General features: G+C 45.7%; 1 protein-coding gene across 1 annotated transcript in view; it reads right to left on the bottom strand.

Moving 5' to 3' along the window:
• Positions 1–3,935: 3,935 nt before the first annotated feature.
• Positions 3,936–25,180, bottom strand: part of CCT7 (chaperonin containing TCP1 subunit 7) — a 99,040-nt gene continuing 77,795 nt past the window's right edge. Inside the window, exons 11-12 of the mRNA XM_033953705.1 lie at positions 9,995–10,201; positions 3,936–5,051 (exon numbers count right to left, since the gene is read on the bottom strand). Coding sequence (XP_033809596.1) covers positions 4,833–5,051; positions 9,995–10,201 — 426 coding nt within the window. The 3' untranslated portion in view covers positions 3,936–4,832. The remainder of the gene's footprint in view (positions 5,052–9,994; positions 10,202–25,180) is intronic.

The following is a 25,180-nucleotide window of genomic DNA, read 5'->3' as shown; positions in this document are numbered from 1 at the left end:
GGGGACCAATTTTTTCACCGTGTCATTCTCTAATGTAAACTACTTTGATTGTAACCACACAGAAACAGTGGTATATCAAGTCCCATCCTCTTTATATATACACTAGTCTTATAGCCCGTTACATTAACGGGTGCTAGAATATATGTGTGTGTGTCTGTCTTTACTTCTTTCTCTCTCTCTCCTTAGCCGCTTTCTTTCTTTCTTTTTCCTTGGCTGTCCATCACCACCCCTTGCCTGTTCCCCCTGTCCATTCTCCCTTCCTTTTACCTCCCCTGTGTCCACCACCACCCCTTCACTGCTCTCCTTATGCAGCAGCAGCCCTTCTCCCTTTGTTTTACCTCCCCCATGTCCAGCAGCACCTCTTCTCCCCGTCCAACATTAGGCCTCCGTTCCTTTTTCTTCAGCCCTCCTGTCCATCAGCACCTCTTTCCTTCTCCCTCTGTCCAGCAGTAGGCGACCCTTCCTTTTTCTCCCCCCCTCCTTCTTATCCCTATGATACACTTACCTTGCTCTGCCCCTGATCAGAGGTTCCCGACAGCCGCCCAGTTGCACCCATTGGAAAAGTTTCCTCTGCGCATCCCGCACCCCTCCTGACGCGACTCCCGCTGTCTTTCTTTTGGTCTGTCTCTGGTCCCCTTTGTCTTTCTGTGTATCTCCCTGCCCGTCTTTCTTCTTTTCTTTCTATCTCCCTTCCTCTCTCTGTTTGTCTGTCCAAAGCAGCATTCCCTCCCCCTCCATCTCCCTTCCCCCCACACCAGTTCCCTGTGCACCTGCCCCTGTGTCTTTCTGCTTTTCTTTGTCTCCCTTCCTCTCTCTGTCTGTCTGTTCAAAGCAGCATCCCCTCCCCCTACATTTCCCTCCCCCCACACCAGTTCCCTGTGCAGCAGCATTAGCGTTTCCTCTACCCCCCCTTCCCTTCCCGTGATCCCGACTACAAACGCGGTCCCGAGTCCTTCGCCGCCGCCCCCCCCCCCTTTCCTTCCTACGGGCCCGACTACACATGGCGATTCAAGCCCTTGTCTGGCATGTCCCTGATGACATCATCAGAGACGCGGCAGAGCAAATCAGGGCAGTAGAAGGACCTGAAGCAGCGTGTGAAGACTGCTGCATACGCTGCTTGAATCGCCAGGTAGGTAGTCGGGCCTGTGGGAAGGGAAGGGGGGGCGGCAAAGGACTCGGGTTAGTTTAACAGCCGGGGCGGAAAGTTGCTGGGCTCCTCGGTGGGGGCGTTGAGCGGCCGCGATCCCTCTCCTCCGAGACCCCCCCGCCCGGCCGCCCGCTGGAGGAACAGAGATCGGCGGCTGGCTGCGGTCCAGGCTTGTGGAGGCATCGGCAGCTGGTGATGTAAGCGCGCATGCGCACTCCTACCTAAGGTGCCCTACATCTCACGGAAAATGGACGCACGCAAATGGGAGTGCGCATGCACGGCCTAGCATTTTATTATATTAGATAGTGGACTTCTTTTTGCAAAATGCCATATCCTTAAATCACTACTTCCATGTATAAGTAGTGATTTGGGGAACAGGTGCTACTCATACATTTACCCTACACAGAAAGAAGGTACATTTCTGGATGTTTTTTCACAATATCTGGGTGCTTTCCAGATTTTAGATTTACAATACACGTTACTTCAGCATCTTTAGCAATAGGCATTTATTCATGCTAGAGTTATATATAACCCCTAGCTAATTTCTCGTTAGGACCTGGAGATAGAGAGATGTGCAGTCAGGTGCACAACCCACTGCTGCTGCTTATATTCAAGATTTCCGGGATGGAAATACAACTATTTGATTATGCTGCGTAGTCAAATAGTTGAGTTTCCATCAGGAAATCCTGGCTAGAAAGCTAAATTGCTAATCTGTACATGCCATGAGTTGCGTGAATCTTGAATACAAAGCAGCAGTGGGTTGTTCACTCGAGTTTGCCCCTGAAGAAGGAAATGAAACGGGGTACTCTGTAGGGAAATCAGCTTTAGCACCCCTTTTAAGAGGACAAACAGTTCCTGCATGCTTTGAAAGATAAGCATTTTTTTTTCCCCACTAATTATGATTCAGTAAGAGATTTTTACATTGTTTGGAAATAAATGATGTATGGGGTAAAACCTATGGTGCACTTTAGGATGCACAAAATTGTGGGATAAACCCTAGTGGACATTTGGTTGCCTACAATTGGGACACCATTTATGGAATTTGGCCCTGCTTCTTAACTAGCCAATCGGGCTGCATGTTTTATTTTTTGTTTAAAAAACAACAACCTCCCGAGGCAGGCTGCCTACATTGGAGGCGCCTCTGGGAGCCTAGGGAGGCACAAACCAACTAAGCTTACCTAAGGCTAGGCATGGGTGTGCCTTAGCCAAGAAGTAGCCTTAGATGGGCCTATGTGGCTGAACGAGCCTCCCTAGGCCTGCGGTAGACGCGCACAATTTAGGCCAGCAAAATGCTGGCCCACATTGTAAGTAGATACGGCTGCTGAGCTTATCATGGCAAGGGATCTCCCTCCCACAATAAGTTTAGCAGCTGTCCATCCTCCCCCCTATATATTGCCGGCAGGAGGGATACTTAGTCCCTCCTGCTGAAACACCCCCCTGTTACATCGCCGGCAGGAGGAATGCCTATTCCTTCCTGCCAGAACCCCCCATACATCGCTGGCAGGGGGATGCCCAGTCCCTCCTGCCGGAACCCAACCCCCATCCCCCATACATCGTCGGCATGGGGGATGCCCAATCTCTCCTCCCAGAACCTACCCCCCATACATCGCAGGCCCTCCCCCCAAACCTCAAATTATTGGCCAGTCGGAGGCATCCTTCTCAAGAATGGTGGGCTTGCCCCTTCCTGGTGCATCGTGGAATGCACTGGGTAGGGGCCTTGGGCCCCGATTGGCCCAGGTGCTTAAAGCCCCTCCCAAAGGAGGGGTCTTAGAACCTATGCCAACCAGAATCTTAGGCCCAATTTACAATGAATTCTGGGATGCATTGGGAGTGGCCTAAGATTCAGATTGGCCACATCCATTAGGCCATCCCCATGGGATGGCTTCTGAGACCGGGTGTCATACAGAATCTGGGCCTTAATGTTTATTTCATGAGTTTCCCCCATAACTGATTCTGTCCACTTACGCACTTAGCATAAGTAAAACATTATATATCCACACTATTTATATGGTGTGGGATTTTTTAAAAAACAAACTTCTTTGTATTGATTGGGAGACATGGAGCAGGTTTTTCTATAGTTATATGTTTTTACAACCTCCTCTGAAAAAAGATTTTTTAAGGCTCATTGAGTTTAGGGCTACAAGAGCCAGACTCCTTCCCAACAAGTTTTGAGGCCATACAAAAAGTTTTGGAGCTGCAGGAAACTTAAAAAAAAAAAAAATTTGCTAAAATCCAAGATGGCTGCCATCAGGATTTTGGCACTAAAAGTTGCTTTAAAAATAGCCATAAAAGTAAAAGAATTATGAATTTAGGACTTTTGGAGGAGAGGGAACAAAAGGGAACACTGAAAACTGGAATTTCTGTACCCGCCCACCCTCACAGAAGGAAGTGATGGTCTAACTTTTAAAAATATATATATTTGTAATTATTTCAACACTAGTACTCTGCTTTAAAAAAAAAAAAAAAAAATGAAAATGTCACTAAAATAGTTATTTATTTGATGATGTTCTTTTTGATCATGTTTCAAATATAGTGATTTTATGTTATATTGCATTTAACCCCCCCTTTTAAGAAGCCATTAGGCTTTTTTAATCACCAGCTGCAGCAGTATTAGCTCCGATGCACACAGAATTCCTATGTGTCGGAGCTAATATCATCACAGCCAGCGATAAAATGGCCTAACATGACTTCTTAAGGAGGGGGGGTTAAATGTTTATTGCTGATTATACACCACCTTTACACATCAGGAAAAGGTGGTACATATATAAAATAGTCAAATCAAACAGGATTGTTTTTAAATAATTTTATTTTTGAACATTCTTCTCCTTCAGGCTCCATATCCTCATTTATTTTCAGTTGTTCTAGAATATTGACTACTTCCTCCACACAAAACAGCAATGGGTTCATCCTACAATTCCCCTTTTCCTATCCTCATTTTCACATTTGGTCTTTAATCTTATGAATACTGAGCAAAAATATTTAAGATATCTGCTTTCCTCTCTGAATCTCAAACTGAGTTTGACCAGTGTATGTGTGTGTGTGTGGGGGGGGGGGGGGAGGCACTAACTCTCCATCAACTCTATGGTGAAGGACAGAAGCAAGGCTGGTTAAGGTATTTAACAAAAAAAAGCCAGAAAAATTATTTAGCAGAATCTAAGGTATCATGACCAGTAACAAAAAAAACCCCGCAATAACAGTCAGAAGATGATTTTTACTGATTGTTAAAAGTAGGAATTAGCTAAGATGTAGTGCCATCAAAATGCATGAATTTTTTTTTTTTAAATATAGGCCATCATCTTTAGCACAGGAGTGCCCAAATTCAATTGTGTGTTTGCTTAATACTACTGACAGGTGAAGGATAAAATGTCAAATCTCTTTATAATACCTAACACATATGATTTATGCTTATCAAAACAAATTATAAACAGATGTGAACAGTTTAAATTTGTGTCCTGTTTATAACAAATTCCAATAGAGTAACAAATTTAACAGATGTTCCTTTTCATCACTTTGGAAATGCTGTATGATAGGATTAGGATGCCAGTGCTATGCATGAAACAAGTATCCCAGGACTCTCTTCTGATGTTTAGCTTCTTCACATAAAACCTTAAGTGACCTGGATTTAATTGGTGACCGTGCCCCATTCTTAAACTCAAGGTCTGATTAAGACTGAGCATGACAGTTTTCAGTGGTTATGGAGTTTGCCCCTGCCTCTGCCAGCTGAAGGAGCATCTACAGTTGACCGAGGATTCTTAATGGTTTCATCTACAGACATGATGAGGCAAGCAGCCTCAGATGCAGCAGTTAAAGCATTAATTCGTACAATGGCAGGCTCCCATACACAAGCCTCAAAATTATCTGCAATATCTTCATTGTTGACATCAACTCCATACCACATTTCACCCTAAAAACACAACAAAATAGTATCTTAAAGCAGAGCTTAAAAGATCAGTTCAAATTAGAGAGAAGAATCAATTTTAACATTACAAAAATTATGACCTGATCTAAGTAGTTTTGGTAATAATCCTTGCAAAAATCATGATCTGATCTAAATAGCTTTGGTAATAATCCTTGCTTGGCAATTTGTAAGCCACAAACCTGATTAAAATATTACATCTTGGACTTACTGAGAGGCACATCAAAAAGTAAAAATATCACTAAAAACATCTGCATTTTATCTGAACAACCTAAAAGTCACATTATGGATCCAACTAGGCTACCTCTGTTTTGTACAACTAATGAGATCTCAGGACATCTGGAAGAACCATTAGTTTGCAATGTGCATTCTCATGGTCTTATACTGGCCCTGACATGACATTCTCTCTAGCCACAAAGGGCATCAGTGAGTAGAAAAATCCCCTGACAAGCATAGATGTTTTAAAATGATTTAAATTAACAAAATATGATAAATACTAAAATCCTTTAAACACCAGTATGCCAATGTAAGTTAAGAAAAGCTTAACTTTACATACTTCCCAAGCAGCATATATAACAATGACTGCCAGAATATGTTGGTTTATACTTCTCTGGAACTTTTCATGCATTAGGCTCACAATATCAACACAGGTGCTTCGAAGAACAGTTTTATAGGGTTCATGAAATATTAAAACGCCAGTTTATAGAAATACAAATTTTAATTCTAGTCTGGTTCTTTTTGGATGGAGGAGGAGGAGCAGAAATAAGGAAAGATTAGATTCTTACTACGATAATCTTCTTTCTGGTAAATAGGCACATCATTCTGGCTGACATTCTGGGTTGTATATCTCTAATACAGAGATCCTGTGTAGAAAGCCTCTAACATTTTTCTGCTCTGCCTCCCATTCCTCTGGGCTATCCTGTAATACCCTCAGTTCATATCAAAGCAGATGGTTAGCCATAGAGGAGAAAAAATAACAGGGAAGGATATGGGGACTCTCCCTGAGAAACAAGTCTGTTCTGCTCATAACATACAACATTAAATAATAATAAAATATGTAAACATTTAACACTATAATGTGGTGGAACAAACAGGCTACCTACCTGAGCGCAACCTATACTAACAGAATTCTGAAAGATACTCCATAGTCTCTTCACAATGGTAGTGGATCCAGAATTATTATATTTTATATTATATTATATCCAGAATATTTTATATTATATTATATCCAGAATTATTATATTTTATTCCGCCATTACTTTGCGGATCAAGGCGGATTACATAAGAGGTTATCTGGACATTTCCAGAAGAGTTACATAGTTGAGCGGTTACCGTATTTTCACATAGATAACGCGCACCCGTGTAAAACGCGCACACGGGTATAGCGCGCGAAAAACACAACTTTATGTACAGAAATTTTTATATACCGCGCACACACGTATACCGCGCATGCTGCCCAACTCTCCTTTCACCCGCCCCGACTCTCCTCTGGCCACCCCGACTCTCCTTTCGCCCGCCCCGACTCTCCTCTCCCCCTTGAAGTCCTGTCCCCACCCTGAAAATCTGATGCCCCCCCCCCGACGTTCGATTCACCACCCCCCCTCGCAGGACCGCTCGCACCCCCACCCCGAACGACCGCTCGCACGCGCTCCCACCCGCACCCGCATCCACGATCGGAGCAAGAGGGAGCCCAAGCCCTCTTGCCCGGCCGACTCCCCAACTCCCCGACAATATCGGGCCAGGAGGGAGCCCAAACCCTCCTGGCCACGGCGACCCCCTAACCCCACCCCGCACTACATTACGGGCAGGAGGGATCCCAGGCCCTCCTGCCCTCGACGCAAACCCCCTCCCCCCAACGACCGCCCCCCCCCCCAAGAACCTCCGCCCGTCCCCCAGCCGACCCGCGACCCCCCTGGCCGACCCCCACGACACCCCCACCCGCCTTCCCCGTACCTTTGTGTAGTTGGGCCAGAAGGGAGCCCAAACCCTCCTGGCCACGGCGACCCCCTAACCCCACCCCGCACTACATTACGGGCAGGAGGGATCCCAGGCCCTCCTGCCCTCGACACAAACCCCCCCAGCCGACCCGCGACCCCCCTGGCCGACCCCCACGACCCCCCCACCCCCCTTCCCCGTACCTTTGGTAGTTGGCCGGACAGACGGGAGCCAAACCCGCCTGTCCGGCAGGCAGCCAACGAAGGAATGAGGCCGGATTGGCCCATCCGTCCTAAAGCTCCGCCTACTGGTGGGGCCTAAGGCGCGTGGGCCAATCAGAATAGGCCCTGGAGCCTTAGGTCCCACCTGGGGGCGCGGCCTGAGGCACATGGTCGGGTTGGGCCCATGTGCCTCAGGCCACGCCCCCAGGTGGGACCTAAGGCTCCAGGGCCTATTCTGATTGGCCCACGCGCCTTAGGCCCCACCAGTAGGCGGAGCTTTAGGTCGGATGGGCCAATCCGGCCTCATTCCTTCGTTGGCTGCCTGCCGGACAGGCGGGTTTGGCTCCCGTCTGTCCGGCCAACTACCAAAGGTACGGGGAAGGGGGGTGGGGGGTCGTGGGGGTCGCCAGGGGGGTCGCGGGTCGGCTGGGGGGGCGGTCGGAGGTTCTTGGGGGGGGGCGGTCGTTGGGGGGAGGGGTGTTTGCGTCGAGGGCAGGAGGGCCTGGGATCTCTCCTGCCCGTAATGTAGTGCGGGGTGGGGTTAGGGGGTCGCCGTGGCCAGGAGGGTTTGGGCTCCCTTCTGGCCCGATATTGTCGGGAAGTCGGCGGTCCTTCGGGGTGGGGGTGCGAGTGGTCCTGCCGGGGGGGGATGTATCGGACGTCGGGGAGTCGGCCGGGCAAGAGGGCTTGGGCTCCCTCTTGCTCCGATCGTGGATGCGGGTGCGGGTGGGAGCGCGTGCGAGCGGTCGTTCGGGGTGGGTGTGCGAACTATGTTTAAAAACTTTTGTATACCGCGCTCACGCATATAACGCGCGAGGGGTATGCGCGGTAGGTAAAAACGCGTATAACGCGCGCGTTATATGCGTGAAAATACGGTACTTTGGGGGATTGAAATGCTTCCTGTGGAGTTAGTTTGTCTTGATGGATTTCTTGAATATTAGGGTTTTTATTTCTTTTCTGAAAGTTTTGTACTCTGGTGTTGTGATCAGTAGATTGGATAGTTGGTGGTCAAGTTTAGCTACATCATACATTTTTTTGCGTTTGACGCCTCTGATTGGGGGGGTATGTGAATGGTTTCTGGGTTCTCCTTTGCCTGGTTGTTCAGGTAGGCTGGACTGTCTCCATTCATCGCTTTAAATAACAGACAGTAAAATCTGAATTGTATTCTTGCTTGTATTGGGAGCCAGTGTGAGTCGAGGTATGCAGCGGTGATGTGGTCGTATTTCTTCAGCGAATAGATCAGTCTCAGGGCTGTGTTTTGTACTGATTGAATTTTTTGATTGGGTGACCAGAGAGCTGGATCAAGGACATATGCTATTGTAATTTACTTAGATTTCAGCAAAGCCTTTGATACAGTTCCTCATAGGAGACTGTTGAACAAACGTGAAGGACTGAAGTTAGGACCCAAAGTGGTGAACTGGGTCAGAAACTGGCTGTTGGACAGACGCCAGAGGGTGGTGTTTAATGGAAGTCGCTCGTAGGAAGGAAAGGTGAGTAGTGGAGTCCCTCAGGGTTCGGTGCTGGGACCGATCCTGTTCAATATGTTTGTGAGTGACATTGCTGAAGGGTTAGAAGGAAAAGTGTGCCTTTTTGCAGATGATACCAAGATTTGTAACAGAGTAGACACCGAAGAGGGAGTGGAAAATATGAAAAAGGATCTGCAAAAGTTAGAGGAATGGTCTAATGCCTGGCAACTAAAATTCAATGCAAAGAAATGCAGAGTAATGCATTTGGGGATTAATAATCGGAAGGAACCGTACATGCTGGGAGGTGAGAAGCTGATATGCACGAACGGGGAGAGGGACCTTGGGGTGATAGTGTCCGAAGATCTAAAGGTGAAAAAACAGTGTGACAAGACAGTGGCTGCTGCCAGAAGGATGCTGGGCTGTATAAAGAGAGGCGTAGCCAGTAGAAGGAAGAAGGTGTTGATGCCCCTGTACAGGTCATTGGTAAGGTCCCACTTGGAGTATTGTGTTCAGTTTTGGAGACCGTATCTGGCAAAGGACATAAGAAGACTTGAAGCGGTCCAGAGGAGGGCGATGAAAATGATAGGAGGCTTGCTAACCTATTAAAATCTTCCCACAGACCAATATCCCTAATTACACTAATCTGGGTCAAAAATTATATGTAAAGTTTACCAGATGTTTGCCACTTTTTTTTTTTTTTTTTTGCTGGATATGGAGCCAAATTTGTGTCAGCTCATGAATGGGCATTTCCAAAAGTTTTGAGCTTGTAATACTGCACCATGTAAAGCTAGTAATATATGATTCAAGAATGTAACAGCACACACTGGAACAACTATTTTGTCATCAAGCACTAGTGTTTCAGGATCTCTCTCTGGCAAAGTGCTCCCTTGTATATTTCACCATCTTTACCTCATATCTGCTTACGTTTTACTTGGTCTAATTTTCTGACTACCAGCAAGTCCAAGTTTTGCAACATTATGCATTGAACGCCCTGAAGATCCCATGCACTTATATGACCTCTGCATCTTTTGGAGAGTCAATGTACTGCAAAGCACCAAAAAAAATCTGGTTTTATGTGCCTTGACCTTGAAGGGGGAAAAGAAAGTTGAGGCATACAACATGAAGTTTCCTTACCCCCAATATTTGATTTTAGTCATGGTCATTACGCCAATTACTCCATGCTTTTTTGGAAGCTTAATGCAATGTTATCACTATTTGCAAGTGTTAACTGTTCTATATATGGTTTACAACGCAAAAAAAATGTACATTTTAGATCTGCAAAACCATTTGACAGAAGGAAACAGCTCACCTGTGCATGTTTAGCTCTCAGTTTGTTCAGAATATTAGTGGCATCAAAGCCTGCATTGTCACACAGCTGGCGTGGAATGATCTCTAGGGCCTTAGCATAAGCACCAATGAGGAGCTGCTGTTTACCAGGTATGGTCCTGGAGTAATCTCTTAAGTACTTGGATAATTCCATTTCTATAGCACCACCACCTGCAACAACTGAGTCATTCTGGAGGAAGGTATTGAAAAATGAAGAAAGAGACAGAAAAAGAACTATAAAAATGTCATATAAACATTTTTTCATACTATTTTTACATTGTGCAAGATTTATTAGCCATCAGAAGTTAAAAATTTTAGATTGCCTACCACATTTCCTTTCTTTGAATCCTCTCAGACTACTCCAGACATGTGAGCTATGTCCCCCCTACCAGCAGATGAGGGCAGCAAACTAAAAATGTCACCACGGTATCATTCAAAGACTATACAGTATAGCAAGCCAAGCATCAATAACGTGAAACTCAGTTATGGTAAAACTATTACAAGGAAAAAGACCTCAAACGTCCAGATGTGAACAAAACCTCTGTTACATTTAAGTAACCTTACTTAGAAGTTCAATCTTCTCCTGCTTGTCTTGTGGTTGTTTTAAGAGTTATGGTGGATTTTTACCTTTGACAATTCAGCTTTGTTCAGTGGTAACACTCCTTTATATTTTAATGATAACAGTGGCCTTTGCAGTGCAACAGTATTAACCTCCATTGGGTGTAAGATAAATGTTGCTCTCCTTTTGTTTGATTCAGTGGCATCTGAAAATTTCCTTTGATTTGAATATGCTAGGAGTGTAAAGTTATCCATGTATCATATATAAAACCAACAGTAAAGATGTGTATTCTCTGTGGACAGCAAGATAGCTTAGCCGCATATATGGGTGATTTAATTCTTGATGGTACCAGGTTGGATCTGCTTTATCAGAGCCCAGAAGAGTCTGGGGACACTCTGGGTATATACAAGTGCTCCCCTCTTGTGAGGCTGCTGTTCCTTCCCCTTGTTGAGGTTTTATGTGACCCTGAACCCCAACACTGGAAATGAGAGCAGCTAATCAGAGATGAGGGTCCCTCCGATTTATTTGAGGGCTCACCAACCCTGTAATAATAGTTATGAAAAACATGGAAAGAGAAAAACTGAAAAGAGGCACAAATGCTGGAATGAAAAATATTTTATTGTGTAAACAAAAATGACACAGATCACAACTGTTTGTGCCGGAGGGGCATGTGGTCTCTCTTATGCTATGTCACACACCACCCCCGAACAAAAGAACAATCAACAACTTATATACTATCCATCCTTGCTTAATTGCATAAGCATATTCTCTATAATTACATAAGCATATTCTCTATAATTACATATTCATGACACAAATAGCTTGTATTTTAGCATTCTCCTTATATGGTATTTTCCTCCAATTTCCCCTTTTCACTTCTCCGGCGTAAGCATGAAATATATACTATTCTAATACTGTAACAATTGTTTAAATTCTACCACAAAAATTAATTTCCTAAAGACTCTTGTTACATGTTCTAGTCCTAACTTAAGTATAGATCTTAAAAAGTACAAGCACAAGCTCCAAACTCTCACTTCTAGTCTTTTTCACTTCTAGCTAAAGCAAAGCATCCTCTTGTAACTAACAGCTTATCCTAATAGCTCTAATACATAATGCCTTATCTCTATTTCTAACTATTGACTATCTTTGGTTATATATTGTTTATTTTGCTATGGGCTGGTATCAATAACCATATGGGCTCTACTATTTGATATATATCACATACGCAACACTAGATGTCAGTAGCAAGTTTCATATAATACTTTGGCAATTGTTGCTATGGCCTATTAACTAACTTCCCGTGGTTTCTACATTGGACTGGTACAGCAACATATCAGTAAGAAACATCTTAAGTGACACTCTTTTCCAGCATTCTAGGGCTGAAGCTCTAATCACTATGCCTAAGATCTGCAATTAGGCATTTTCAGTGTAATGTATTTATCTCGTTATGATCTCTTATTTTTAGGGAACCTTTCTTGCATAAACAGCTTCTAACTCTTGTTCTAGAAATCCCTCTCATATCTAGTGCTACTTGTAATCCAATTTGCTATTCTGACCCAATAACATAAAGTGTAAGTATGTTGGTCATGTAAAATCCACATTCATGGCTCTATTACCATATACAGTAAAACCTTGGATTGCAAGTAACTTGGTTTGAAAGTGTTTTGCAAGACAAGCAAAACATTTTATTAAATTTTAACGTGATATACAAGCAATGTCTTGCAATACAAGTGCATACAGTATACACACATCACATCATTACAACTGAGCCGATGGTTCTTCTCTCTCTGACGCTGTGGGAGTGTAGTGACCGTTCTAAACAAGCAAAGTCTTGCAATACGAGTACATACAGTATACACGTGACATATCATCACAACTGAGCTGATGGTTCTTCTCTCTCTGACGCTGCGGGGGTGTAGTGACCGTTCTAAATTAGTGAGATCTTGCAATACAAGTACATATAGCATTTTGTAGCTTTTGGATTGGGGAACAAATCGTCTGAGTTTCCATTATTTCCTATGGGGAAATTCGCTTTGATATATGAGTGCTTTGGATTACAAGCTATGCTTCTGAAATGAATTAAGCTCGCAAACCAAGGTTTGACTGTACTATATATTCTAATATAAACTAAGATTTTTAGGCCAAAAAATTAGAGTCTTTGTTTATATTCGAGCCTCCTTTTGATGTTGGTGCTTTTTTTCCTTCCCTCCCCACCTGATGACTTCAAGCATGGTGTTAAGGTTCCAGGAAGGACAGGACTGGCAAATCGGAAGCCTAAGACTCAGGGCAACCTTGAAGAATCTGATAATATTCAGGTGTGAAGAGAGAAAACCTGGCACCCTTGGCTCTGAAACAGGAAACTCCAGCTACTTGAACCTTCAGAGAAAAAAACGCCAGCCCCATGTCCAAGACTTCTTGAAGAAAGGACAGCACTGACAATACTGAAGACATGTCAGGGTCCAGCTTCTCCTTGTGACACCAATGTTGTAAGGAATCCCACATCTTAGCGTATGCCACAAACGTGGCAGGCTTCTTGGCCCTCAGAAGCGTAGATACCACCAAATCCAAATAGCCCTTCCGGCTCAAAGCAGAGTGCTCAAGAGTCATGCTGTAAAACAAAAGCGCTCCGGATCTTGCATTACGATTGGACCCTGAGAAAGAAGTCCCTTGTGCAGCTGAATAGGGGGACCGTCCTGAAGACACACCATAACCACATACCATGGTGCCAGGGCCAATCCAGAGCTACCAGTATGACACATCGCGGGTGCCTGGCTACACTTCTCTGGACTCTGCCTATCATGGGCCAGAGAGGAAAACGTACAGGAACTCATCCGCTGGCCAAGGCTATACCAGGGTGTCGATCCCTGACCTTCTGGGCTCGTATCTGCAGCTGAAGAAGCAGACTTGTTTTCTTGTTCTTCGCCGTCGCCATGAGGATTAATGTTGGTTTGCCCCAGCAGTTGACAATGCCCTGAAATGTCTGAGGAGAGAGAGACCACTCTCCCAGGTCCAGAGTTTGTCTACTGAGGAAGTACGTTTTGTACTCCAGCGACAAGGGCTGCCAAAATGGCCAGAACTTGAGCTTCCACCCAACAAAAGAGAGTCTTTGCCTCCTTCTGGAGCCTGACACTCCTGGTGCCTCTTTGCCTGTTGACATAAGCCATCGCTGGGATGTTGTCCGAAAACACTCTGACCACCTTATTCGTCAGTCAGGGCTGAAACTGCTTCAGTGCTAGATGAATGGCTCAGCGCTCAAGCCTGTTGAAGGACCAATGGCACCAAGACAAAGACCACCACCCTTGAACTGGACGGTCCTCATAATGCGCTCCCCAGCCCAAAAGGCTGGCATCCATTGTCAGCATGGTCCAAGAATCAATCTAAAGAGGCACCGCTGAGGTCAACGACTGAGAATGCAGTCACCAGGCCATACTGCAGTGGGCAGCTGTAATCTAGGAAAGTAGAACATGCAGAGTCCCTCTGTGGGGACCAGCGAGGCAGAAGGGAGTGTTGTAGGGATGCATATGCACTCTTGCCCAAAGCATCACTTCTATCGTGGCAGCCACCAAACCCAGAACCTGAAGATAGTCCCAGGTCAATGGATTCAGTTGTGCCAGGACAGCAGAAATTTGGCCCCAATGCTTCTGTTTGCATGCCTCTGGAAGAAACACTCTGCCTTTCTAAACTAAACCTTAAGTTTATATACCGCGTCATCTCCACGGAAGTGGAGCTCGACACAGTTTACAGGAATTAAAAACAAAGAAAGGAACTCCAATGGAAGGAAGGAGGGCTTGGTAAACAGGAAGGAGAGAGGGGGAGGGAGGGGAGTAGCTACATTTTGGAGAAAAGCCAGGTTTTCAGATGTTTTCTGAAGTGATGGAGGGAGGTCAAACTCCAAAGATGGGCAGTAAAGCTGTTCCACAGCTCGGTGATCCTGAAGAGGAGGGATGTTCCAAGTTTTCCTGTATGGGAAATGCCATTTAGAGAAGGGAAGGATAGTTTGAATTTCTGAGTGGATCTAGTGGAGTGAGTACTCGAGAGCCAAGATAGAGGAAAGAGGGGAGGGAGGATGCCGTGAAGAGATTTGAAGGTAAGACAAGCGCATTTGTAGCGAACCCTGAGGAAGACTGGGAGCCAGTGAAGCTTAGACAGAAGCGGGGAGACGTGGTCGAATTTGCCTTTTGCGAATATTAGTTTAGCTGCGGTGTTCTGAATCCGCTGAAGTCTGATAAGACTTTTCTTTGTTAGGCTTAGGTAGATGGAGTTGCAGTAATCAAGTCTGGAAAGAATGATGGATTGGACAAGGACAGCGAAATGTTGTTGGTGGAAGCAGGATCTGACTTTCCTTAGCATATGAAGATTGAAAAAGCATTTTTTTACTAGGGAGTTGATGTGGTCGTTAAAGGACAATGTGGAGTCAATGATGATTCCCAGAACTTTGCTAGAGTGCTCAAGCTGCAGATTGGTGCCAGAGGAAAGTGGGATGAGGGAGGGTAGCTGATCCAATTTCAGGCCAAGCCAAAGTAGTTTTGTTTTAGTCTCATTTAGTTTCATTTGAACGGTGAGAGCCAAGGATTGGAGATTTGTTATGCAAGTTGAGATGTTATCAGAGAGGTTGGTGAGGTTAGAGTCAGTTTCGAGAAGGACAAGGATGTCGTCGGCGTAGGTGTAAAGTGTCTCCGAGGTGGATAGTTGGAGGAGTTTCAGGGAGGACATATAAACATTGAAAAGAATCGGGGATAGAGGTGAACCCTGGGGGACTCCGCAGAGCGATTTCCAAGGGGAGGATGAGGTACCATTCATGTTAACGAAGTAGGAGCGGGAACGTAAGAATTTTGAGAACCAATCTAAGACTGTGGAATTTATGCCAATTTTGGAAAGTTGGAGGATTAGTATGTCATGGTGGACAATGTCGAAAGCTGCAGAGAGGTCGAATTGAAGAAAGACAGCGAACTTGTTGCAGGAGTGAAGTTGTTGAACCTTTGAAATTAAAGAGGCTAAAAGCGATTCAGTGCTGTAGTTGGGTCTGAATCCATGTTGGTAGGGTAGGAGAATGGAGAATCTCTCAAGATAGGATGAGAGTTGGGTGGCTATGATGGATTCCAGCATTTTGGTCAGGAGAGGAATGTTAGCTATTGGGCGATAGCTGGAAGGAGTGGAGGGGTCCAGATCAGCTTTTTTCAGGAGAGGGGATAAGGAAATGTGTCCCATTTCTGTAGAAAATAGGCCTGAGAGCAGGGCGGAGTTTAAGAGTTTGGTGAGAGATGAGATGGCCTGTGCTGGAATGTTCTCGTATAAGTAGGAGGGGAAAGGATCCAAGGTACAGTTGCAAGATTTTAACTTGAGGCAGAGTTTAGAGACTTGGGAGTCGGAGACGAGCTCAAAGGCGGTCCAGGATCTATCGGCTGGGATATGGTTGGCCTCGGTTAGATTAGGGGTGGAGGTAGTGAGCACCAGAGAGTTGTAAGCGGGGGTTGGGGGGAAGGAGCATCGCAAGGTAGTCACTTTCTCATTGAAGAATTTTGCTAGGTCGTTAGCAGATGGAGAAGAGGGGAGTGAGGAGGAATCGTGTTTAGAGGATATGGAACGCCAAATGTTGAACAAAGTGTTATTTTGGTTGTTGGAGCTGGAGATTTTGTTGCCGTAGTAGTTCTTCCTTGATTTTTTTAATTCGGTGTTGTAGAACTTAATGGAAGTCCTCCAGGACTGTCTGTCAGTGGGGGATTTGGATTTTTTCCATTTTCGTTCTAGTGTTCAACATTTCTGCTTTAGTTGTCTGTGGAAGGGAAGGTACCAGGGGGCCTTGCGGGTGTAGGAGACCCAGGTACTCCAGCGACTGAACTGGCTGCAATTGGCTGTTTTTCAAATTGACAATCCAGTCCAGACTCTGAAGGGTCACCTGGACTGCTCTCTCCACTTCCTTCCTCAAAATAGCTCTGATGATCCAGTCATCCAAGTAATGGTGGACATGCCAACCCATTTTGAGGAAGTGGGCCGCCACCACTACCATCACCTTAGTGAAGATCTGCAGGGCAATGGCAAGACCGAAGAGCAAAGTTGTGAACTTAAAATGCTGTTCCAGGACATGAAAACGAAGGAAGCCCCTGTGATCTGCATAGATGGGGATGTGTAGATATGCCTCCATCAAGTCCAAAGCTGCCAGGATCTCCCCTGGCAGTACAGAGGCAATGGCTGAACGAAGCATCTCAATAAGAAAACAAGGCACTCAGAGCCGCGTTGATGTACTTGAGGTCCAGATCTGTCTCCAATCCTCAGAGTATATGGAGTATCTGCCGAAGCCTGAGTCTGTGTCTGGCACCTACTTGATTGCCTGAATGTCGAGAAATCTATTAAGGGTTGCCTGAACATAGGTGTCTTTCCGGTTGCCTTGTTAGGGAGTTCACGAACCAGACAGAGAGAGAGGACAGGCAAACTCCCAACTTGTAGCCATCTCCGATAACCTCTAGCACCCACTGGTCGGTCATGATAGCTTCCCATGCCTCCAGGAAGTCCTGCAGCAAGCCTCCAATTTTGCAAGGAGAGATTGGAAGCCTAGCGTCATTGGGATTTCTAGGGCTTCCTACCCGGCTGAGAGGTGAAGCCCTGGGACTTTCTATTCCTGGAGAATCTCTGTCGTGGACTCCGAAAGGATCTCTGGAAAGAGGATCATAGAAACATAGAAGATGACGGCAGATAAGGGCCATAGCCCATCAGGTCTGCCCACGAATGGCTTGCGCCTTGAAAGGACCCATGGGTTTGCCCTTTCGCAGCCGAGGCCTGCTGTCTAAAAGTGATTTTGGGCAGCAGTCCTGGACAAAAGCCATAAGATCATCCAACCCCTGACCGAATGGCATATTGCCCCTGAAAGGAAGCCTGCTGAGAGTGCCTTTGGATGTGGAGTCCCCAACATAATATCTGATCCACAAAATCCGGCGGGCAGACAGAATAAGCAGAGACCTTGCCCACTACCCTAAGTAGGTCATATCCTGAGCATCAACCAAGTAGTCCACTCCAACCAGCAACAGCTGGGATAGTGGTTGGTTCTGAAGTCGCTTTACCTGTGTCACGTAATTTAGAATGGCCAAAGTAATTTAGTCAAAGTAATTTAGAATTGCCAAAGTCAAGGCCTCAAACTGCCTCTTGAGCAACATATCCAGCCTATGATATTGTTGATCCTTGAGTATCATGCCTCCCTCACTGGGTAGGGATGCATGATTTGTCACATGAGCCACCAAAGAGTCCATAGCAAACATCTGCTAGAACGCCCTGTCCAAAGGATATAACTTAGACATTGCTTTAGCCATCTTAAGGGAACCCTCACAATTCTCCCAGTACTCAGAAATCAGGACCCGCATATCCAGATGCCACAGAAAGGCGGTAGGCTGAGAGTGGATCCCGCTGAGCAAGGAACATTGGGTAGTAGGCTGAGAAGCACCAATTTTGAGCTCCTTCAGATAATCAGTAAGAAGGTCCGTCAGGGCAGAAGACTTGAACAGTCTGCGAACAGAAGGGTCCTCACCCTGGTCTGCAGCAGCACTTAGGCCCTCTTTTACTATGGTGCGCTAACCGATTAGCACATGCTAATCAAATTAGCATGCGCTAAATGCTAACATGTGCATGTTAGTCTATGGACATGTTAGCGTTTAGCGTGTGCTAATTTGATTAGCACACGCTAATCAGTTAGCGCACCTTAGTAAAAGAGGGGGTTAGTCCCTGATCTACTTCACTTAGCACCGCATCGTCCTTGACGGAGGCTTCATTCTGGGAAAGAGGAAAAGTGTCCAAATCATCATCCACAGTGATCCCTTCCAAACAATTGTCAGAGTCCAGGGGAGACGTAGGTCTTCTTAGTGGAATATGTGCGGGGCCATGGGAAGGCTGCACAGTTGTTCTCCAGCTGACCCAGAAGGCATGCTAGTGCCAACAGGCTTGCCAGAACAAGCTCACAAAGGCAGATGTGAAAAGCATAGAGGACAGAGAACCCCCTCAAGAGGAGGGTTAGAGCGCTTTCTTTTCAATTTGGGACCATCAGCGCTCTTACTAGGGACTGGCGCTGCACTCCAGGACTCCAAGAGGCTAAAATCATCCCCCAACTGTCCAAACAATTTCTTGGCAGCCTTAATGAGATGTCAGAGGGTGAAACTGAGGTCCCCACTTCCCCATCTTGATCGGAACATGCGGTGCAAGAGCACTCTTCTGGTGCCCAAATGGAACAAACTTCACATGAATTAATGATATTGGAGCCTGAGGGGGGGGTCACATGTACTGAAGCAAAGCATACAGAATGGAATATAACCAGCCGTGCTCTGAAAAGAGCCTGTATTTATTGATGTTGTTTTCAGCGTGTATAAAACGTACAATAAAGAATAGACTGAGTTGCTTCAGAACATGTGACCCCTGATGTAGGCATACTTTATGCCGAAACACAGTGCAGTGTTGGGTCAAGACTATTGTGAATGGATATAATAAACTTCTATTTTATATAATTCCTTTTGGCTCTTTTTCATTGAGGAAAGACCATTGTCCCATCCCACTTTTTGCTTGTTTCTCTTGCTGAACTCATGAGTTTGTCCCCTGTTGGGCTTTCTTTTGGATTTACTCATAAACATGCCATGAAGAGGAAAGAAACAAATAGAAAGCTTTATTAGCAAAAGGCAATTAAAAAAAAAGCCTGTGGAACTCTGGGGATACCCCAAGTAACTATATACAGACAATATACAATGTCTTCCAATTTACAATAGCTGGCAAAAAGGTCAGAGACACAGCCTTCAAGTAGCAGGAGGTCCAGGCAGGTGCATCGACAATGATGGGTGGGGAGTTCAGCATACCATCCCTATCTACTGGAAAAGATTATCAAGGTAAGAAGCTAATCTCTTTTTCCAGTGCAGTAGGGATGGCATGCTGAATCAAGGGACATACCTAAGCAGTCTCAGAAACCCCAGGTGGGAGAGATAAGCCTTACCTCAAGACTGAGACTCCAAAGGAGGAATCCTCTAGAGCTGCTTCATTCACCATATAAAATTTGGTGAAAATGTGAAAGGACGACCATTCCCCGCCCGGCATATCTCATCCGATGGAACAGTTTTGGTTTCAGCCCAGGAAGAGGCAATCCATCTCGTTGAATGTGCTCAAATCATGAAGGGAGTCTGGCTACCATAGACAAAATAGCTATCTTAATCCATCTTGAAATGGTAGCCTTGAAAGCCGGCCTCCCCTTTCTAGCCAGATTCGTCAACACTAAGAGGTAGTCTGAGAAACAAAAGTAATCCGTAACCTCCAGGTAAAGCAAAACAGCCCTCTGGATATCCGGCACTTTCAAGACTTTGTCCTTCTACATAGACCCCGAGGACCGGAAAGCTGAAAGGAGAACTTCTTTGGTTGATGTGAAACATAGAAACCACCTTTGGCAAGAAAGAGGAACAGTCCTCATGGAGACCCCAGCCTCTGTGATACACAGGTAAGGAGTGCCTGCATGGCTAGGCTTGCAGTCCGGAGACACGCCTCACAGATGTGATGACCATCAGAAACACCATCTTAATAGTCAGGTCCATGAGGATGGCATCCTGCAAGGTCTCAAATGGAGACCTCAAGAGCCTTTCCAACACAATGTTCAGATTCCAGAACGGACAGAAGCAAAACTTCAGCCCTTTAATTGCAACATACAGCACAGGCGGCTTTTATTCATCCTCATTCAACTTTCAGTTTTCCCTCAAAAATAACTGTACAATTAAGTCATTTGCAATAAAATTTACTTTCAGCTCTGCTTTATATATCCTCAAAGAGGACATGTCATTATCTTCATATACGGTTTCCTCCAAAACCAACAGTAGTGAAAAAACACTTTCCTACAAATTTTCTGTCCCACAGTATTTCTCACAGGTACTGGTTTTGGAGGGAATTTTATTTAACAGACATTCTCTTTGAGAATTTGCAAAATGTAGTTGACATAGGGGATATAAACCACATATCTGGACTGATCTGACAGAATAAAGAAAGATTAGGTTCTTCTTACCTCAATGATCTTTTTTCTTGTAGATGTGTCTAGTAGTCCTGTGTCAAGTATTCCAGGGTTATGTATTTGAACCCAGAAGTTGCTTGCAGAAAATGCGGTCAATCATCTTTCAACTTCGCCTCCTTCCTATGGAACTGCTCCTGCCCCCTCATTTTGTACAAAAGCAATCAAGCAGAAGATATAACTGGAAGGAGGGAAAAGGGAAAAAATCCCAGACACTACAATTCTGTTTTGCTCTGTAACAAACATAAATTAGCATAACTGATCAAAACGGATTTAAAAAACTATGTGCAACCAGCTCTATTATTATATAGAGCTCGTAACTACTCACATGTCCTGCTATCAAGCAGAGACTTAGACCGGAATTTACTGAGAGGGTTTTTTTTTCCTTCTCTTAGCTTATCTGAGAGACAGGGAATTCTCCAAATACAGAATGATCTGAAGTCAGAAGGCAGGAAAAGCTCACCTACAGGGCGGTGCTTCTAGAGAATGAAACGGGACAAATTTGTCCCTGTCCCTGTGGATCTATCTTCATCCCTGTCCCATCCCTGCAAGCTTTGAACACTTATGAGTTTAAAGAGTTCAAGGCATGTGCAGATAAGGACAGAGCTTGCAGGGATAGGCCAGAGACAGAACTCACAGGGCCAAGACAGGGATGGAAATAGATCCTGCGAGGACAGGGATAAATTTGCTCCCGTGTCATTCTCTATGAACTACTAGATATATCTACAAGAAAGAAGTTTGAGTTAAGAATCTAATCTTTCTTTCTAGTGCAATGTTCTAGTAGTCCTGAACGCTAGGGACATACCAAAGCAGTCCCCTGAGTCTAGGGCAGGCTCAGTGAGTCTGCCTTCAATAAGGAGAACCTGAAAACGGCGTCTTTCTTGGCTGCTATGTTTTCTCTAGAAATTGGTAAAGGTATGAAGGGTAGACCATGAAGAACATGTAGATGCTCTACATATTTTCTCAGGCTACCTCATGGGTGGAGACTTGGGCAGCTTCACCTGAGAAAATCTGTAGAGCAGCTACATGGTCTACCTTTCAATGCAATTGGCAGCTGCTTACCTCTTGCAAAAAGTGCAAGACTACTACGGGCTCTACATCATCCATAACACACCAGTGCTGAAAGGCTGCCATCATCAATGGCTTTTTAGCTCTAAGCACAGTGGCAATGACCATGTTCCAAGTACCCTTGCTCATCAGAGCAGCTCGCTTAAGAGCCATGCTGTAAGCCCAGTGTTCCAGATACTTTATAGGCATGGGTACCTGAGTGAGAAGATCCACTTGGACCGGCAAGTCTGAGGCCTTCGTCCCTCTGGAAACGAACTAAGTCCACATACCACGGTCTGTGGGGCCAATCGTGTGCCACTAGGGCTACCAACCACGGATGAATCGCAATCCTTCAAATAACTCAACCTAGCATGGGCCACAGGGAAAACGCATACAAGAGCCCCTTCTCCAGTCACAGCTGGACTAACACATCCAACCCCGCACTTCTAAGCTCATATTTTCAGTTGTAAAAGCAAGCCACCTTTATGTTTACTGCTGAGGCCATCAAATCCATCTGTGGATGCCCCACTGCCGAATAATGGTGTTGAACACTTGGGGGGACAGCGACCATTCATCCAGGTTGAGAGATGCTGACTGAGAAGTCGGCCTATGCATTTTCCACTCCCACTACGTGTGCGGCCAAAAGAGCCTGTAAATGAGTTTCTGCCCACCAAAAGAGGAGTTGTGCTTCTAGGCACAATGGGCACTTCTGGTTGATATAGGTCACTGCTTGCCTGTTGACGTAGATCACTGCTGTCACATTGTCCAAGAAGACTGCCTTGCCTTCTCGAGACTTCTTCAGGGCCTGCAATGGTAGTCGAATGGCTGAGTTCTAGGCAATTTATGGACCACTTTTGCAACAGATATCCTGAACTGAGTGTCCGTTGCAATAACTCTTCCCCCCCCCCCAAACTGTAAAGGCCAGAAGGAAATGTGAAGGGGCATGTACTTTGAGAGGTAAGCTGTCTGCAGCCACTACCACAGGCTGTTCCTCGCTTACTGTAACCATGGAAGTGGCTGATGAAGCAAGTCTGTCTGAGGAGCCCAACGAAAGAGAGTCTTGAAGAGGTTTCACGTGTGTTCTCACTCAAGGAACCAGTTCTATGGTACTGCCATCGACTCCAGGACCAAGTCCAGGACCAAGTCGTGGGAGTTGGACTCTGTAGCAAGTCCGAAATCTGCTTCTGGAGCTTCAGTTTGTGTGGCTCTTGAAGAAAAACCTGGCCCAAGGCCAAGTCAAACAAAACTCCCAGGTATTCTGAGCGCTGGGTCAGCTCCAGCTGACTCTTCTTGAAGATGACTATCCATCCCAGGTCCTGGAGGAGTTGGACCACTCTTGAAACTGCCAGCTTGCCTTCCTCCCTGGATGGGGCGACGATTAGCTAATCATCTAAATATGGGTACACTTGGATCCCTGCCTTATGGAGATGTGCTGCTGCTGCTACTACCACCACTACCTTGGTAAAGGTGCGAGGTGCCATTGCTAGGATGAATGGGAGCTTAGAGAACTGGAAATGCTAGCACATGAAACTGCAGTACCTCCTGTGGGCTGGAAAAATGGGAATGTGGAGATAGGTTTCTGTCTGTCAAATCGAGGAAGGCAAGAAACTCCCCCGGCACCACTGCTGCTATGGCCATGCGGAAATGTGGCACTTTCAGTGCAGCATTGACTGACCTGAGGTCCAGAATTCATCTCCAGTCATCTGAGCCTTTCTTTGGCTTGATGAAGTATATGGAGTACCTGCCTGAGCCTGATTCTTTGTCTGGGACTGGCTCTATGGCACAAAGATCCAGTAGCTTTTTTGCAGCATTGCCCAGACTCTGAGGGCTCTCTCCTGCATGATGGAGAATTTACCAAAGTCTGGAAGGGAGGCACAAAACTCGATTTTTTAATCTTCTCAAACAACCTCTAGGACCCAACAATCTGCGCCAATCTGTGCTCATACTGACAGTCTGCTACCTATCGGGGGGGGGGGGGGGCTCATTTGGCCCCTGTTCTGGCATCATTGTGCTTTCTTGGAGACTGGAGAGGAGCGACCTCTGCTGTGACCCCTGAAAGGACCTCTGTATCGCTTGGTTTCCTGCATAAGGATGGAATCTTCGAGGGCCTTGAAAACTCCAATGTCCTGAACCAGTCGCCCAGGGTCTGCTGTATGACAAGGACTTAGGGTGATGGTCCATAACACTGGCCATCAGGTCATCCAGACCCTTGCCAAATAGCATCTGCCACTGAAAGGGAAGCTTGCTCAGTGTGGCTTTAGAGGCTGAATCTCTTGCCCACTGTCTGATCTAGAGCATCCGCCGGGCAGAGACAGCAAAGGCTAACACCTTGCTTATGACTCTGATGATATCATACAGAGTGTTCACTATATAATTCACCCCAGATAGGAGCATTTTGAGGTCTTCATGTTCCTCAAAGGCCAGGACTCGAGACAGTCAAATGTAGCAGCCAGGTGCCACCAAGAAAGCCACGGCTGTTACCTTAATTCCTAGGGCCAAAGCTTCAAATTGTCTTTTGAAGACCATGTCCACTTCGTAGTCCTGAGTATCCTTTAACATCACACTGCCTTCACTGGGCATGGAAGTTCGTTTGGTAACTTGCGCCACCAGCAAATCTACCTTCGGCTGAACAAACAGCTACCAGAAATCTAGAGCCATAGGGCAAAGCTTGGTCATAGTCTTAGCCACTCATAAGGACCCCTCTAGCAACTCCCAGTGATCTGTGACTAGCTTTGTGATGTTCGGATGCGAGGAAAAGACCTCGGCCGGAATAACTGAGCTGCTCATAATTGAGCACTACAATGAGGGGGCTGGAAGAACTTCCAGCTTCAATTCTCATAGCGAGATTGATATGATGCCTAGAAGCACATAGTCTTTGAACAGCTGGTGCAATGTGGGGTCTTCCCTCTGGTCTGAGACCACTACTGCTTCTTGCAGGGAATCAGACTCTGCCAGAGAAACTGTATCCTGGGACAACAATGGCATGGAAACAGACTTACCCAAAAATATAAAACTTGGGACAAATAAGTGATAAACACATGGGTGAAGCAAGCTTCAAAAATCAAACCACCAACCGACTTCTATCTCAACAACGCCATATTTAAAGTGTCAGAAATTGCTCAGGACCGTTTGCTGGTAAAAAGGATCACAAGCAAATAGTCTTGAGCACTTTCTGACATCTTAAATGTAGCACTGATGAGATAGAAGTTGAGTGGTGTTTTGATTTTTGAATGGAAACAGATTTTATATCTTTCAAGTCTATGTCAAACCAAATCTGGTTCAGCTGTGTCCTCTTCTGAGCAGTGTGCAGATGCTAAGGATCCCCAGCAGTTCAAATAGGCATTCCATATCAAGCTCACAAAATCTGGGGTTCAGCCCTATACTGGGGTTTTCAAGGACCCAGCAGGTATCCCCTTGCTGGTCCTCCAAGGCTCCATGGCAACCACATATTTATGCTTCATCAATGCACCTTTGGAGGGCTTTGGAAAGGGTCTCTTCCCATGCGATTGAGCTTCCTGTGGATCTCCAGCCCTGGAGGACTCAGAGGAGGC

The sequence above is a fragment of the Geotrypetes seraphini genome, chromosome 1 (genome assembly GCF_902459505.1).
Source record: "Geotrypetes seraphini chromosome 1, aGeoSer1.1, whole genome shotgun sequence".
NCBI lineage: Eukaryota > Metazoa > Chordata > Amphibia > Gymnophiona > Dermophiidae > Geotrypetes > Geotrypetes seraphini.
This window is presented reverse-complemented; position numbering and strand designations above follow the sequence as displayed.